The 16765-nt window shown below is 58.0% G+C and overlaps 3 protein-coding genes across 9 annotated transcripts in view; 1 reads left to right on the forward strand and 2 right to left on the reverse strand.

Moving 5' to 3' along the window:
- Window positions 1-295: 295 nt before the first annotated feature.
- EML3 (EMAP like 3) lies at window positions 296-11123 on the reverse strand. Of its 6 annotated transcripts, none has more exons than XM_032153101.2 (22): window positions 10027-11098; window positions 9772-9943; window positions 9434-9694; window positions 9229-9339; window positions 7979-8046; window positions 7693-7816; window positions 7301-7471; window positions 7075-7144; window positions 6878-6988; window positions 6537-6632; window positions 6005-6160; window positions 5379-5520; window positions 4163-4314; window positions 3955-4080; window positions 3742-3873; window positions 3216-3283; window positions 2213-2301; window positions 2044-2141; window positions 1829-1916; window positions 1249-1347; window positions 851-871; window positions 296-770 (listed from the first exon to the last, which is right to left on the reverse strand). In XM_032153101.2, the coding sequence occupies exons 1-22, from the start codon at window positions 10355-10357 to the stop codon at window positions 607-609; spliced, it is 2850 nt and encodes a 949-aa protein (XP_032008992.1). In that variant the 5' UTR covers window positions 10358-11098; the 3' UTR covers window positions 296-606. The 6 variants fall into 6 exon arrangements, with proteins under 6 accessions (XP_032008992.1, XP_032008990.1, XP_032008987.1 ...); XM_032153096.2 differs by having other exon boundaries at window positions 302-770; window positions 851-981; window positions 9434-9691; window positions 10027-11093; XM_032153095.2 differs by having other exon boundaries at window positions 302-770; window positions 851-981; window positions 10027-11093.
- Window positions 11124-11239: 116 nt separating this feature from the next.
- Window positions 11240-13481, forward strand: ROM1 (retinal outer segment membrane protein 1). The gene is made up of 3 exons (XM_032153110.3): window positions 11240-12218; window positions 12623-12869; window positions 12986-13481. The coding sequence occupies exons 1-3, from the start codon at window positions 11527-11529 to the stop codon at window positions 13202-13204; spliced, it is 1158 nt and encodes a 385-aa protein (XP_032009001.1). The 5' UTR covers window positions 11240-11526; the 3' UTR covers window positions 13205-13481.
- Window positions 13482-13660: 179 nt separating this feature from the next.
- Window positions 13661-16765, reverse strand: part of B3GAT3 (beta-1,3-glucuronyltransferase 3) — an 11540-nt gene continuing 8435 nt past the window's right edge. Inside the window, exons 3-5 of one of the 2 annotated variants that reach the window (XM_032153112.2) lie at window positions 15345-15705; window positions 14864-15154; window positions 13661-14165 (exon numbers count right to left, since the gene is read on the reverse strand). In XM_032153112.2, the coding sequence (XP_032009003.1) occupies window positions 14067-14165; window positions 14864-15154; window positions 15345-15705 (751 nt within the window). In that variant the 3' untranslated portion in view covers window positions 13661-14066. The remainder of the gene's footprint in view (window positions 14166-14863; window positions 15155-15344; window positions 15706-16765) is intronic. The other variant, XM_032153114.2, reaches the window with a different exon arrangement.

The raw sequence follows: 16765 nt of genomic DNA on the forward strand, positions 1-16765 counted from the left end.
TACTTCCGGAAGAAGTTCGGCTCCTGTCGGCCAATCGCTCGGCTATTTCCGTCGCAGCTCGGCCCCACCGCCTTTTCCGAGGGCAGGAAAGGAGTCGGGCTTAACTCTGTCCTCGCTGGAACCCTGCAGCTCCTTCTCCCGCCCCAAAGACTCGCGCGCCTTAGCGCTTCGCCAGGTTATTTGCAAGCGGCTTTGCCTGTCATTTGCGTAAATGGTCTACGCTCCCTTACCCTTTCCGCATGCCTCTTTTCCTTTGTCCCCACCCCACAGGGCCCCGGAGGCGCCCGGCAGCGCCCCACAAAAGCACCGGGAGGCGACTTTGGTTCTGGTTTATTGCCCCTCATCAGGCAGCGGGAGTCAAGGCCTAGGCTGGGGCTGCCCGGCTCAGCCAGCGGGTCTAAACAGTGTGTGCAAGGGCGCCGTTCGCGCCTTCCAGGGAAATGCGCGATCGGGAATGTCTCGAAGTCAGTCGAGGAAAGAGTCGGCCCCCGGTCGTGGGGGATTAGGGCGGGGGCGGGGCGGGGCGGGGCCACGCCGCCGGGCCAGTCGGTCCCGCCAGGCAGCGATCAAACGTCGAGGGAGGAGGCGGGGGACAGGGAGGGGGTTCTAGAGGGCGTGGCGGGCGCCGGCCCCGCGCCCCCAACGCCCAGCACTCGCCACTGGAAGATGCTGGCGTCCTTGCCGCCCAGCGAGACGAGGTGCGAGTCGTCGTGCGTGAACCGGACGCTGGTCACGTGGCTGCCATGGCCCCCGTACATGCGGCTCGGCGCCTGGGCCGGAGGGAAGAGTTGCGGTGGCGGCTGAGCCCTCGGGCCCACCGGTCCCACCCCGGCGATCCCCGCGGCCTCACCTTGGCACGAGCGCACGGGTACTGGAAGAGATGCACTTTGCAGAAGTCGTCGGCCACCGCCACCACGCGCTCGTTGTGGGAGCGGCACAGGGAGTTGATGTCGGTCCCATCGGAGCCGTCCGGCCACACGCCTAGCACAGCGGCCGGCCTCAGCCCGACCTCCTACCCACCGCCACCCACAGCCCAGAGCTACACCGTTTCAGGAGCTCCGGCAGCCGCGGCCACCCACTGCCGCGTTCCAGGCAAGCCTTCCCGGTCCCGAGGGCCGGAGGGGCCTCCTGGGCTGGATCTTCAGGTTTCTGGACTCTAACCGAACGACACACGCCCAGCGTTCCGAGCCCAAACTGGGCTCCACCTTGTCCCCCACCCTTCCAGCATGGTTCCACGCCCCTGCTCACCGTAGACGTGGAAGCCCAGCACACAGGTGTAGGTAGCCCATTCCCGGTCTCGGCTCTCATAGCGATTCTTCAGCTGCTTGCAGCCTCCAGCCACGTCCCCTGGGGAGAGGGAGCCCGCCCAGTTCAGCTCTCACGCTGCCCTCAGTAGGGAAGATGCCAGGGAAAGCCAGATTGGAAAGACTGGCATGAAACCCGGCGATGACATGTGATCTGGTCACCGTAGTAGCATCACCTCCTCCCCCTGTGAAACCCACCCTGTGTGCGTCCTGTCCTGAGCTCTGGCTGAAGTTCTAACAGCTTCCATGAGTTCCTCTTCCCTAGATAAGTCAAGTCCTCCATACTTGCCCTGAGAAACTTTTCCCAAACAATCTTTTCTTAGCGCATTTTTCGACTCCCTCAAGTCAACAAGACATGGTGTGAAACTAGTTGTTTCCAAATCACAAAATTTCTCCTACATATAATTCCAACTCCACTTTAACTCCATCTCCACTTCCTTATCTGACAACACCTCTAAGAGCGCCCCCTACACAAAACCCACTCCAATTACCCTCTCCCCATGTCCTGCTCCACTGCCACTCACAGTAAAGAATCTCATAGTCCCCAGAATTGGACATGATGAAATTCCCATCCTTGGACCAGTCGAGATGAGTGATGAAGCTGGAGTGACCCTGGGAGCAAAGGTCAAGAGTTTGAAAGTATCCCATCCATCTCCCATCTCCAGAGCCCCCTTGATGCATCAGACCCCTGAGTTTCCTAGCTGTTATCATGCCCCACCACATGCCCCAAGTTCCTCACCATACAGCGGCCAAAGCGGCTGGATTTGGCACCATCACTGGAAACACTATAGATGTAGATCACGTTGTCATGGGAACCAATGGCCAGGTACAACCCATCTGCAAATACAGTCACTCAGAGAGGGAAGGGCCAGGGACGCATGTGAGTCCAGGGTTGGGGTGGCTCCCACCTGGGCTGTACCGGACCACTGAGAGCTGCTCATTGCCATCAATGACATCAGACACGATCTCTCTGGTCTCTGTGTCCAAAACCAACCACCTGGAAGGCAGGGAAGTGGAGGCAGATAGGAAGACAAAAAGACAGGATGTAAGGAGACCCCCCAGGGAGGCCACCCTGGGTAGGCTTGGGAATGGCAAATAAGAGAAGCTCAGAGACACACAGAGAAAGGCTCTGATGTAGAAGACAGGTCACAACTGCATTCCTTTTTTTTTTAGTTTTTTTTTTGTTGTTGTTGTTGTTTTGAGACAGAGTCTCACTCTGTCACCCAGGCTGGAGTGCAGTGGCAAGATCTCACCGCAACCTCCACCTCCTCGGTTCAAGTGATTCTCATGCCTCAGCCTCCTAAGTAGCTAGAATTACAGGTGTGTACCACCATGCCCGGCTAATTTTTGTATTTTTAGTGGAGACGAGGTTTCACCATGTTGGCCAGGCTGGTCTTGAACTCCTGACCTCAAGTGATCCACCTGCCTCAGCTCCCAAAGTGCTAGCATTACAGGCGTGAGCCACCGCACCTGGCCACCACTGCATTCTTATGCTGGGAGATGGGAAGGAGCTAAGTGTGGATAAAAGCTGAGGGGCTTCTGATGTCGTCTGAAAAAGGAATCTGAAACTACAGACCAGGGGCCGACTACAAAGGCACTGTGCAAGCTGGAAGCCTGTCACTTCCCTGTGTTTGTCTATGCCCCTCCCATTCCCACTGTTTCTCTACCCTGGGCTGCTGCCTCCTCCACTCCCTGGCTTGGAGGAGACATTGGTTGGGGGAGAGGGAGAAATGGTTACCACAGGAGAGGAGGGGAGCCCTGGCGGCAGGGGCTGCAGGGAGAGGCACAGAGGAGTGCCAAGGCGCAGGTGGCTCCTGGGTAAAGGCGGTCACTCTCGCCCACTCCCCCAGTACCAGGAACCCTTCCCAGACCTCCCTGCTTTCCCTCCTGGGAGTCCTGGCTCCCTCTCACCTCCCTGTGTTCAGTCCTACGGCCACAACTGTCCCACTCGGGTGGAAGTCAGCACAGAGACCAGTCTCCTGGGAGAGGGGAGAAGGTGAATTCAAGACAATGTCTAGTGAGGGAACCAGAGCGAACCCCTTGTCTTCTTAACTTCAAAGCCACTTAACTCCCAAGGAGAAGATGGGAAGAGAGGGAAGGGATACCTGGGTGTCACTGGAGCCCGAACGGGGAGTGATACCAAAATATTTAACCACGGAACTGAGGCCAATAGCTGTGCTGGAGATTAACCATTTAGATGCTGGACCAAGAGGAAGTCTGAGGGGTTCTGGGGGTGGCAGGGAGTGCCCAGGTGGTACTAGAAGCATCAGCTTTTACCAATCAGTACAGAAAAATTAATATTTGAGTAGCCAGTGCAGCCATACCAGTACAAACTGGCCACCTCTGGGAGGCAGAAGGCAAGGTGCTGGGGAAGACATGGTGGCCACAGGTGTCCTGGTGGGTGTGGCATGGGGGATCCAGGGGCACAGGGCTCTACCTTGAGGTCGATGCTCCAGGCCAGCGCATGGCTCTCCCCATCCCACAGGCAGAGCTGCCGGTCATGGCCGCAGGTGAGGAAGCGGTTCTGGGAGGGGTGTGTGCAGAGCCCCCAGAGCTCATCAGTGTGGCCCTGCAGCACAGCATGACTGTCACTCCTGCCCCTCTCTCACACCCCTTTGTCCCTTCCTCCCCTGAGCCCTTAACCCCCAACCTGGATTACAGGGGAGAAGCCCTGGGCCAGATCTCCCCTCAGCAACGCATTCTTCGTGGTTCCCACCAGCAGCTCAGAGCCAAGCCCTTCAGCAATGGCTCGCACGGCCCCAAAGTGCTCAGGAATCTGCAGAGTGGTGGCAGAATGTCAAGAGCCCACTGACTATTGCTCTTCTCCCTCGCTCCCTTGACCCCAGCCCAGCCCTCACCTCAGCCTCCTGGAGGGCCACCAACCCAGGCCCCCACTGTACCAGCCGGCGGTCCCGCCCGCCACCACTCAGCACTGTCCCGTCCCGCCGGAGACACAAGGCGAAGATGGAACCTTCATGAGCGTGAGCCTGGGCCACAATCCCATAGGTCTCTGTTGGCAAAGCCCCCCCAGGTAGATCATATTCGGGGTGCAGGGGAGTGAGAAACAGGGCCAGCTTGGCTGTAGAGCCAGCTTGGCTATAGAGTAAGAACTCCCAGCCATTGCATGCACTGACTACTATGTCTCATCCTCATACTGCCAACACATCTGTTATTCTCCCCATTTTATAAACAAGACAACTGAGACTCAGAGAAATGAGGTAACTTCCTAAAGGCCAGGCAACTAATAGCAAAACGGGAATCTGAACCTGAGATCTAGCAAACACAAAGCTCCAGCCGTTTCTCCTTTGCTGTGCTGCCCACACACTTCTAGACTAGCCCCCCAGAGAACTATCAACTCTCAAGGTAAAAAGGTGGGAAACCTGGCTAGGCGCCGTGGCTCACGCCTGTAATCCCAGCACTTTGGGAGGCCAAGGTGGGCAGGTCACCTGAGGTCAGGAATTCGAGACCAGCCCGGCCAACATGGCGAAACCCCATCTCTACTAAAAATACAAAAATTAGCCGGGCGTAGCCGGGCGCAGTGGCTTACACTTGTAATCCCAGCACTTTGGGAGGCCGAGGCGGGCGGATCACGAGGTCAGGAGATCGAGACCACGGTGAAACCCCGTCTCTACTAAAAAAAAATACAAAAAATTAGCCGGGCGCGGTGGCGGGCGCCTGTAGTCCCAGCTACTCGAAGAGGCTGAGGCAGGAGAATGGCGTGAACCCGGGAGGCGGAGCTTGTAGTGAGCCGAGATTGCGCCACTGCACTCCAGCCTGGGCGACAGAGCGAGACTCCGTCTCAAAAAAAAAAAAAAAAAATTAGCCGGGCGTGGTGGCATGCGCCTGTACTCCCAGCTACTTGGGAGACTGAGGAAGGAGGATCACTTGAACCTGGGAGGCGGAGGTTGCGGTGAACCAAGATCGCACCACTGCAATCCAGCCTGGGCAACAGACTAAGACCTCATCTCAAAAAAAAAAAAAAAAAAAAAAGATGGAAATGAAAAAACCCTCTCCTCTGTTCCCACAGAACCTCTGGAGTACTACACTTCCCAGATGCCACTCCCAGCCACATACCTTTGGCCCCACCCCTGCCTGGGGTCTTGGAATCTGAAGGGCTCCGCCCCCAGGTGAGAATGTTCCCCTCTGAGTCTCCAGTGAGAATGTCTCCATCCGGAAGGAACACAAAGCAAGGGATAAACTTGGGTTTCTTGTATTTCTAGTTGGAGGGGAGAGCAGACAGCAGAGGTCAAAGGGAAGGGCAAAGATTAAAAGTAGCAGGGCAGGCCAGGCACAGTGGCTCATGCCTATAATCCCAGCACTTTGGGAGGCCAAGGCAGGCGAGTCACCTGAGGCCAGGAGTTTGTGACCAGCCTGGCCAATATGATGAAATCCCACACTGCACTCCAGCCTGGGTGATAGAGCAAGGCACTGTCTCAAAAAAAAAAAAAAACCGGGCAAGATGGCCAACATGATGAAACCGTATCTCTATTAAAAATACAAAAATCATGCCGGGCGCGGTGGCTCACGCTTGTAATCCCAGCACGGCCTGGGTGACAAGAGCAAGACTCCGTCACAAAAGAAAAAAAAAAAGGTCACAGGGGCAGGTGGGGGTTAGGGAACCTTAGGGTCCATAGTACTCAGCCCAGTGCCTCCTCTTCCACTCTGCCCTCCCCATCACCTTCCACTTATCCATGCCTCACCCCAAAGACACCCTGTTTCCGGGTAAGGGTCCCATTCCCAGGAACCCCTACTCCACCACTCCAATTCCAGAAGTGGACGTGAGATTTCCCACTGGTGACGATGCAGCTGCTGTCACGAGGGTTGAAGCCAACGGCCAGGACTGAGTCATTTGTACTCTGAAGGGAAGACACTAGATTCAGCCACCCCAAGCCCTGGGTACCTTCATTCTACTTGACTTTCCTCAATTTGCATCATGACAGCTGGCTGGCAGAGGTCCAGAAACCCCAGGACAACCCTTCTTTCAAAACCCTGGTCCCCTAAGAGCACTATTCCCTGTCAATCATAATTAATCACCCTAATACCTAACACATTATCCCTCATGAGATCAGAACCCATGTCACAAATGAAGAAACTAAGGGTCAGAGAAGCTAGATTAGCCCCACGTGACCCAGCCAAAAAGGAAGGAAATGTATGTGTGAGTCTGGAGCTCTCTGCACTCTACCACTCCCACCCCCAACCTCAGAGCCCCTCCAAGCCACGTGGACTCCTCACCTTGATCTCAGCCAGCTTCATTCCCCGGCTGCAGTCCCACACTGACAGCATGTGCTCATTGGAGTCATCCACCACACAAAGAAAGGCACCCTGATCCTGAAGAAGGGTGACACATAGGAGGTGCAGAGTGAACCCTGGAGGTCCAGGAGTTCATGGTCATTAGGTGAGGAGGTACCATCACAGATGGAGAGGGCAGAAGAAGTTGACACACATGTCACTTTCTCAAGAGAACCAGCTGGGTGGGGTTCAGGAAGGCCAGAACTTCCAAGGCTTCCTGGTGATGTGCAAGAGTGGGGTTCCTAGGCAAGAATGGGGGTCTAGAGGCTTCAAGGCCAGCTCACCGCAGCTGAAAAGGCCAGGGCCCCAACACCCCGCTCGAAGGCCCCCAGTCCAATCTCCTGCAGTTTCAACAGCGTCTCTGAGTCCCAGATGTGAACCACAGGCTGCAGGGGCTGGTGGAGGAGGAAGAGTCACAAGTGTGAAGCAAAACTGGAGTGCAATTACAGCGTGTCTGCCTGCTCCCTGACTTTGGCCTTACCTTTCCATCCTTATCCACTCCAGCTGTCTGTCCCGAGGCTACCCGAACACCATCAGGGTGAACAGCAAGGCTAAGGCAGGGGGAAGACACTCTAGGGAAAGGGTCTCTCAAGACCATCCAAGACACCTTCTCCAAGCTTGCAGAGCAGCAAGGCAACTCTTTTCTCCTGCTTCTCCACCCCACCAGACCCTCTTCCTGCCAAGCCCACCATCCCCAGACCCCTCACCATCGAACGCAGTCTGTGTGCCCCCGGTAATGTCTCTGGCCGCCACCTCCAGGACCCCCTGGGCCTCCTCCAGGCCGGTACAGCACCACCACACAGGCGATAAAGTAGACCACCTCCCCAGAGCGCAGCACAAACAGATTAGACCGGGAGTCACGACCCCTGTACCCATAACTGGGGTGGAGATCATGGTCAAGGAAAGGGTTAGATCAAGGGCAGGAGGAGGAAGACGGGAGAAAGACAGAGCTTCTGGCTGGCAAGGCCTGGAGCAGAATGATGGCAGGAGAAGATCTAGAAGACTCCTCGTCCCCATAGACCCAGGAGAAAACTGTAAAGGTAAGAGGAGTCCCCAGGTGAGAAAGGTGGTTCCCATGGGACTGGAGGGGGCAGGATACACCCAGTCAAGACTGAGGGTCTCTGGTGGTGGGCCGCTCGGCAGCTCCTCAAGGCTGCGGATGCCAGACGGGATGTACATGGTAATGGGGCGGCCTCGAAGGAACATCTTCACTGAGATGCCTTCTACAGAGAAAAGGGGTGGTGTCAACTACCACCCACAACCCCCTTTCCAGGAAAGACAGAGCAGAACCCTACCCACCACACCTACCCAAAATAGCTCCTGGGGCTACAGTCCAAATCCTAACCCTGCCATCCAAGTTTTTCTCTCTGTTCCTCTGTACATACCCAAATTGTAATTGCTCCTCCGAGATCCAGGGCCCCCAGGGCTGGAGAGGGGGTCTTTTCCCCCACGGCTGTTGGGAAGAGAGAAAGCACAGGGATTGGGATCAGGTCCCAAGACCTAAGTGGGGAGGGGCAGGACACAAGAAAAGAGGTCACTGCAGAAACCACAGTCACTTCTACAGGCCTGTAGTTTGCTTCGTGAGTATCAGGGCCCTAGTAGATGGAGACTTTTAATTCCATTTAAGAGATAAGAAAATTGAGGCTGAAGGGGCTGAACGTACAGCACAAGGCCACAAAGCTTGGAAGAGGCAGTGCAGGGTGCCAGAGCCCTTTCTCTCCTCCAGACCACCAGGCCTCAGCCTCGCTCTGTCGCCCAGGCTGGAGTGCAATGGTGCGACCTCAGCTCACTGCAACCTCCACCTCCTGGGTTCAAGCAATTCTCCTGCCTCAGCCTCCTCAGTAGCTGGGATTACATGTGCGCGCCACTAGGCCTCGCTATTGACCTTTTCATTTCCCCATCTGTAAAATGGGACCAAAGGGAGCCGAGAATGTACACCAGCCCCGCCTCTCAGGGATCCGGGAGGCAAGCAAGAAATTCCACATCTCTCCAGAGATTCCTGTCGTTAGATAACAGTAAGGTGATACTGTCTGTTCAGAGAATAAAGCACAGGCCAAGGACAGGGCTAGAATGAACATTCGGGTGTCCTGCGGCCCGTACATAGTCTGAGGCAACTACATCCGGCCACTAGGATGTCCCCTTGCCCTCTAGAAGTAAGTATTAATAGATTGGTACTTGGTAGGTCCAGCGGAAAGAGGGCTGAAGCTCTAGGGACAGCCGTCCATGAAAGCCATGGAAGGTTCTAGAAAAGCCTCTTGGACTAGCGGAAGGTGTGCTGTGATGTAGTGGAAAGGGTAGGGGAACTGGAGTCAGGAAGAGTTAGGTTCAAATCCTGACTCTAGCTGTGTGACCCCAGGCAAATGACTTACCCTCTCTGAGCCTGCTTCCTCACCTGTGCAACGAGCAGCATGAGACCACCTAACCCCCAAGGATGTTGTGGGGACTGACTGAGATGGAGGAGGTCGAGAGTTTAGCACAGTGCCCGGTACACAGCAGGCGCCCCAGGAGTGTTTGTTTCTTTATTCCTGTTGGGCAATCAGGTCCCCCCACCCCACCCAGGGATGTGAGGTGAGGGATACGGAAAGTCGAGAGCCTGCGCCTGGGGCGGGGTGGGTTGAGGGGAAGCCTCACCCACCTCTCTGTGCTCCCGGACCGCACTAACAGGTTGGCGGAGGAAATTGCCTTCCTGGAGAGCTTCTGCCGAGGCCGCTCTGAGGGAGATGAGGAGGAAGAATTTCTTCGCGGCCTGGTGGGGGCATAGTGAAGGTCATTCCCTCCAACTGTACTCTACAATCCTACCACCCCTCCCAGCTTCCGCCACAGGGCCACAGGACACCTACGTGTCAGCACGCTGTGGGGGCTGCAAGGGCCTGAGGATCCCCGGGGGGCCAGGGGAGCCAGCACCACTGCTGCTGCTTCCCCCTCCTTCAGATTGGGTCCCACTAGGCTCTTCGCTGGCCCCCTGAGGGGCTGGGGGTCCATTGCTCAGGCCAGGGGGTCCAGGGGATGACTTGAGCTCCACCTCTGTCTCCGTCTGGGTGCCTCGGCTCACCAAGGAAGGGGTGCACGTGGGTGGCAGTCCTGGGGGGGCTGCAAGACTGCTGGAGAGATGGTGAATTAACCTGAAGCCCCAGGGGCCCCAAGGAGGAGGAAAAATGGGGTGTGCCGACATGCATACCTGTTCCCTGGAGGAGCTGGTGTGCCAGAGCCCTGCAGGGAGGAAGGGGGCACCTGCAGCCGCAGCAGGCGAAGGGCTTCTGCCAGGGCTGCCTTTACCAGCTCCATCTCCTGCTCCTGCACCCGAAGCCGCTGGCTCAGAGACTGGAGGGCCTCCCGAGCAGAGCCCTCACCTGGGAAAAGGGCAAGAGGTACTCAGAATGTACCCATCACTTGAAGAAAGCATAGAGAGGATTCCGTCTCCCCACAACTTTACATGTGTCCAGTAGGACTGCCCCTTTCAGGCAGCCCCAGGCTTGAATGCTCGTCCAGAGGGGAGGAGACGGTGGTAAAGGATCAAGGGCCTCCTTCTGGCAGGGCAGGCGAGAAACCTGGCAAAGCTCCCTTCCTGCTGCCGTCTCAGCCTCCGCAAAGACTGGGAGTACCATGGAGTACCGGGGGGGAAATATGGAGTACTGCCGAGGAACGTGGGAGCCACCGACAGAGGCGCCGCACTGGTGAGGGGAGGGACCGCAGCCCTCCCCACGCGCCCACAGCAAGCTCAGGTCTCCAGCGAAAGCTGAGTAACTGAGCCGGGGGAACACCATGAGAGAGGACGGGGTGCGGGAATGGAGTCATACTGAGGACCCAGAGTACAGGAAAAGAGATCCAGAGTGACAGGAGAGAGTGTGGGTGGTGAGCAGAGTCACAGTGAAGGTCTCAGGGGGCAGTGGAGGTCAGAAGGAAAAAGATCTGAAATACCACGAGAAGAGGCCCGGAGTAACGCAGGGGGCAGGGAAACATCGAGGGATCCGGAGTTACGTGGGGCGTAGAATGACGCTGGGGAAGCCCGAAGTGACAGCAGGACCCAAGCAACTAGGGAGGGCGACCGGAGGAACTGTGGAGGATGCTCCAAGCCCCTGGGGCGGAGGAGCACGCGGGGACGCCTCCAGACAGCCGTCCAGCTCTGGCAGAACCCGACGAGCCGTGCGCTCCGGGAAGGGGCACGCCGCCCGCCCCGCCCCGTACTCACCGGGCCCCGCGGCCCCGTCCATCCGGCCCCCGGGTTGCTCCGAGCGGCGGCGGCGGAGGAGGCGTCTAAGCCGCGGGGGCCACGGCCGGGGAGAGGGAAAGGGGAAGCACCCCGGGGCGCGCGCGAAGGGCGCCGTACCACCACCCCGAGGGGGCGCTGTCGGGCGCGGGGAAGGGGCCTGGAGGGGGCGCTGTGGGCCCGGGGCCGCAGTCTCCAGACCCCCCCGGGCCCTCGGACTCTCCCGGAGCCGCTCTCGGCTCCCGGGGGTGGGGTGGCGGGGCCGTCCGGGGCCACAGCGCCGCAGCACAAACAGGCGCCGGACGCGGAGCCGCCAGGAAGCGCGGGAGGGGGGGCGGGCCCGGGGGGGGGCCGGGCCGCCTGGTAACCCCTCCCTGTCCGGGCCTCGGCGCTCAGTACGGGGGCGGGGCTAGCCGGCTGACCCCCTGGCCTACTCCCGGCCTCCGGCTCCAGGCCCTTGCCGGATTCCCGCCCCCGGATTCCCAGGGGACGGGGGAGGGAGCGCCCGCCCCGAGGTCTCCGCCCCCCAGCCCCTAACCCCTCAGGGTTGAGCGGACCAACCCCACCACTTCCGCCAGGGACAGGGGCGGGGTCACAAAACGGGCCCTCGGCCTAAGGGCGGAGTTTCTCCTAAGGGGCAAGACCAAGGCATCCTGTATTGGGGCTGACAGGGCGGCGGGTTATTAGGGCTGAGGATGGGAGGATGCTCAGGGTATTGGGGTCAGAATGGCATTAGCCCAGCTCAAGCCGGGCCGGGCTGACTCAGCATCCTGCCCCAGCCAGCTTCCATCCCCGACACCTCTGCACTCCCTTGGGCAGAGATGGGAGATGGCGCCGGTGTTGCCCCTGGTGCTGCCCCTGCAGCCCCGCATCCGCCTGGCACAAGGGCTCTGGCTCCTCTCCTGGCTGCTGGCGCTGGCTGGTGGCCTCATCCTCCTCTGTAGCGGGCACCTCCTGGTCCAGCTAAGGCACCTTGGCACCTTCCTGGCTCCCTCCTGTCAGTTCCCTGTCCTGCCCCAGGCTGCCCTGGCAGCGGGCGCGGTGGCTCTGGGCACAGGACTAGTGGGTATAGGAGCCAGCCGGGCAAGTCTGAATGCAGCTCTATACCCTCCCTGGCGAGGGGTCCTGGGCCCCCTGCTGGTAGCTGGCACGGCTGGTGGGGGGGGGCTCCTGGTCGTCGCCCTCGGGCTAGCCCTGGCTTTGCCTGGGAGTCTGGATGAGGCGCTGGAGGAGGGTCTGGTGACTGCCTTGGCTCACTACAAGGACACAGAGGTGCCTGGGCACTGTCAGGCCAAAAGGCTGGTGGATGAGCTGCAACTGAGGTACCACTGCTGCGGGCGCCACGGGTACAAGGATTGGTTTGGGGTCCAGTGGGTCAGCAGCCGTTACCTGGACCCCAGTGACCAGGACGTGGTTGAGTGAGTGATTTGCGTCTCCCTTCCTCCTCCTCCTCCCTAGACAGGCTCCCTCCTGCTGCCTTGAATCCCCACCTCGCTCAGAGGGACAATAAGTAGAACATAGTAGCTGAGAGACTGGTTACAGCTCTGCCATTTATTAGCTGTGAAACCCAGGGCATGTTACCAAACCACCCTGGGCCCATTCCTTCACCTGTAAAATGGAAATAATAGTACCTATCTGATAGATAGGTACCTATCTGGTAGAGTTGTTGTGAAGATAAGTGAATTATGCTTGGCTGGCACATAGCACAGCAGTTAGTAAATGTTTTACCATTCTTTTTCCCTTCTCAACACCTGTGCTCTTCAGTCCCTCCCCCAGGCCTCTATCTCCAGACATCCTAACCCCTCTGTCCCTCCCTTTGCAGCCAGATCCAGAGCAATGTGGAAGGCCTATACCTGACTGATGGGGTCCCTTTCTCCTGTTGCAACCCCCACTCACCCCGGCCTTGCCTGCAAAACCGTCTTTCAGACTCCTACGCCCACCCCCTGTTCGATCCCCGACAACCCAACCAAAACCTCTGGGCCCAAGGGTGCCATGAGGTGCTGCTGGAGCACTTGCAGGACTTGGCAGGCACACTGGGCAGCATGCTGGCTGTCACCCTCCTACTGCAGGTGAGTCAGCAAAGCATCTGACACCTCCTCCCACCCGGGACTCCTCCCTGCCTCCAACCCTGGGCCTCTTGGAACCGCTGATTCTCCCTGATTCTTTCCCCTTGCTTCCCCCACAGGCTCTGGTGCTCCTCGGCCTGCGGTACCTGCAAACAGCACTGGAGGGGCTGGGAGGGGTCATTGATGGGGAAGGAGAGACCCAGGGCTATCTCTTTCCCGGTGGGCTGAAAGATATGCTGAAAACAGCATGGCTACAGGGAGGGGTTGCCTGCAGGCCAGCACCTGAGGAGGCCCCACCAAGAGAGGCACCTCCCAAGGAGGATCTATCTGAGGCCTAGAGGCCTGGAGCTTGGGATGAGGAAGAGGGAGGGATGGACAAGTCTGGAAACCTCACAGCTCCTTACCAAGGCTCCAGGTTGGGGGGATTGTGGGATTAGAGGGGCTAAGGATAGTCAGCGAGCTGGACTAGGGTAAGAAAGAAAACCAGATGTCCTAGGGCCTAGCCCTTGTAGCCAGACCCACCAGGGAACAGCAAAGAACAGAGTGATGGGAAAGTGACATGAGAAGGCCTGGAGGCTGATTCTGATATAAACTCAATAAAGTTTTTGGATGGAAGCAATTGCTTTTTCTTGTCAAGGGGATGGGGGCCTGGGAGAACTGATTTCTGTCTGATGGAGCAGCCAGGACTCCAAAGTTTGGACCCTGGCTCGACCTGTGCAGCAACAGGAGCCCACATCTGTAAGGATCAGAAAGCAAGAACCCAATGTAAGAAGCAAAGGAAAACAAGAGGCCCCTCCAGGTTGAGATTCTTTATTCTGGAGGTAGGAAGGGGGTCAGCATGCTCAGGTGGGGAGGGTCCAGCCCAGCTCCTCCAGCCCCCCAGTGCATGCCCAGCCCCAATAAGTTACCCAGTTACTCAGCTGCCCTCCCTCCTGGGTCCGTCTGTCCTTCTGTTCCACCCTAGACAGGGCCAACCTGGCTCAATACAAGGGCTGCTTGTCCCCAGCCTGTGGGCAGTGCCACATGGCAGGCTGGGGGAGGGGTGAAGCAGCAGGACCATGCCCTGGGCCTGGAGGGGCAGAGGGGCCACTTCTGGCTCCAAGGGGTCAGGACTTGGAAAACCACATCCTGGGCAGGCCTGGGGCCCAGTCCCACAAGGTCTGTGCCTGAAAAGAGGTGGTAGTTGGGGTGGGGCCGCCATCACACCTCAATTGCAGGGTCTGAGCCCCGGCCCTGCCGCTGCAGCTGCTCCTCCTGCTTCATCTTGGGCTTCTCTGTCCGTGTATGCCACACCAGTACCTGTGCCAGGAGGGATGCAGTGAGAGACAGGCCCAGCTGCAGCCAGGCCTCTGGGACCCCGAGCCTGGAATGGATTCTCTAACCCTATGGACATATACAGTGTAGGCTTCAAAGTGTAAAGGGCAGGGTGGAGGAAGACTTAGTGCCTCTAAAACCAGGCCTTGGCCAGGCACGGTGGCTCACGCCTATAATCCCAACACTTTGGGAGGCCGAGGAAGGCGGATCACGAGGTCAGGAGATTGAGACCATCCTGGCTAACACCGTGAAACCCCATCACTACTAAAAATACAAAAAAATTAGCCAGGCGTGGTGGCGGGTGCCTGTAGTCCCAGCTACTTGGGAGGCTGAGGCAGGAGAATGGTGTGAACCCGGGAGGCGGAGCTTGCAGTGAGACGAGATTGCGCCACTGTACTCCAGCCTGGGCGACACAGCGAGACTCTGTCTCAAAAAAAAAAGGGGGGGGCCCTACTCCTTCATCCTCTCTGTGCCACATGGGTTCCCAGAACTCGGGGCAGAGTGGCAGGAGACCATTTTCCCCCGCTAGTTCCCAGCTTCCCCTTCAGTAGAGTCAGCAAGGCTGATCAGAGATCTGGAGAGTCCCTCCTGGTTAAATCACGCATTCCCAGGGTCTCACTGTACCTCCCCCATCACCTGTCCATCCCAGAGCCAGGTTTCTATGCCCACCTCCATTCCCTTACCCGAGTGCAGTTGGCAGCCCGTGGCTCCAGGTCCTTGGGATCCACAAGGTGGCTCAGAAGACTGCTCTCCAGGTGGCCCCGGGGAGCAGTGGAATCAAACTGGGCATTGGGCTTAGCTAACAGCAAGGGCAGGGCCACAGCAAATCCGGCCATATCCACAGGGAAGGGCCTGTTGGGCTCCCATGCTGTGTGGAAGCCCACTACCAGGCCGTCCTGTACCTGAGGGCCCTCGAATCGCAGGCCGCCCACCAGCCCCACAGGCCACACTGAGACACCACGGGTCCAGCGCATCTAACGGAGGTCGGGAGAGAAGAAACAGAGGGGTGGTCCGGGGAAGGGAGCAGCAGAAAGAGCCACCTGGCTGACTCTGCCCCACTGCTTCCAGCCCCCCACCCAGCAGCCAACGGCAATACTGCTAACCAAGGTAACGAATGAAGCTGGCTGCACCTGGTCTCTTGCCCATCCCCATCCTGCTGCTCACCTCCTCAAACAGCTCCCGGCTGTAGGTGTTGTCATCGTCAGCAAAGTAGACGACTCCTTGCGTCCCTGGTGGTGGTGGGTCCTTCTCCCCGCCCACAGCACCCCCTCTGCCCCGGAGCCAGTCCAGGGCCTTGTTCCGCTGCTCGACACCACGGGGATGAACCCAGCCAGGCTCGCCCTCCCTAAGCCGCTGCGCTTTGGGCGTGAGAACCACCAGGTGTGTGAAGAGGAGGCCAGAAGCAGCCAGCAGCCCTGAGACCAGCGGGGTGGGACCCTCAGCATCCTCGACCAGCAGCCAATGCAGCCGGGGCACCAGGCTCAGTGTCTGGGACAGCCGTACCAGCTCTGCCTTCTGTACCAGCCTGCAGGGGAGATATGCAGCACAAGGGAAAGGGGCAGGCACCATTTGCCCGCTCCAGCCAGGGCAGACAGCTTCTCCTGGGCCACTGCCTGCATCTCCTGTGGCTTTTCCCAACCAATGCCTAAACTCCCTCTTTCTTGCCTGTCAACTTCATGCTAACACTCACCTGCCCTGTTCTTCCGGTCCATGTCCATCACCCACCTCAACCCCAGAGCTTGGGCTGTGGGAGACTATAAATTAAGGGCACAGGGCCAGGCATGGTGGCTCACGCCTATAATAACACTTTGGGAGGCCGAGGCAAGTGAATTACCTGAGGTCTGGAGTTCCAGACCAGCCTGGCCAATATGGTGAAACCCCATCTCTACTAAAAAAATACAAAAATTTGATGGGTGTAGTGGCACATGCCTGTAATCTCAGCTACTTGGGAGGCTGAGGCAGGAGAATCGCTTGAACCTGGAAGGTGGAGGTTGGAGTGAGCTGACATCGCACCATTTCACTCTAGCCTCAGCGATAACAGCAAAACTCCATCTCAAAAAAAAAAAAAAAAGGCCAGGCATGGTGGCTCACGCCTATAATCCCAGCACTTTAGGAGGCCGAGGTGGGCGGATCACCTGAGGTTAGGAGTTCGAGACCAGCCTGCCCAATATGGTGAAACCCCGTCTCTATTAAAAATACAAAAAATTACCCAGGCATGGTGGCAGTCACCTGTAATCCTAGCTACTCGGGAGGCTGAGGCAGGAGAATCGCTTGAACCCGGGAGGCAGAGGTTGCAGTGAGCCGAGATTGTGCCACTGCACTCCAGCCTGAGCAACAAGAGCGAAACTGTCTTAAAAAAAAATTAAGGGCACAGGCTTTGGGATCAGGTAGATCTGGGTTTGAAATCCAGTTTTGTGCCGGGCGCGGTGGCTCAAGCCTGTAATCCTAGCACTTTGGGAGGCAGAGGTGGGCGGATCACGAGGTCAGGAGTCTGAGACCATCCTGGCCAACATAGTGAAACCCTGTCTCTACTAAAAATACAAAAAAATTAGCCGGGTGTGGTGGCGGGCGCCTGTAGTCCCAGC

Source organism: Hylobates moloch, unplaced genomic scaffold (assembly GCF_009828535.3).
Source record: "Hylobates moloch isolate HMO894 unplaced genomic scaffold, HMol_V3 SCAFFOLD_5, whole genome shotgun sequence".
NCBI lineage: Eukaryota > Metazoa > Chordata > Mammalia > Primates > Hylobatidae > Hylobates > Hylobates moloch.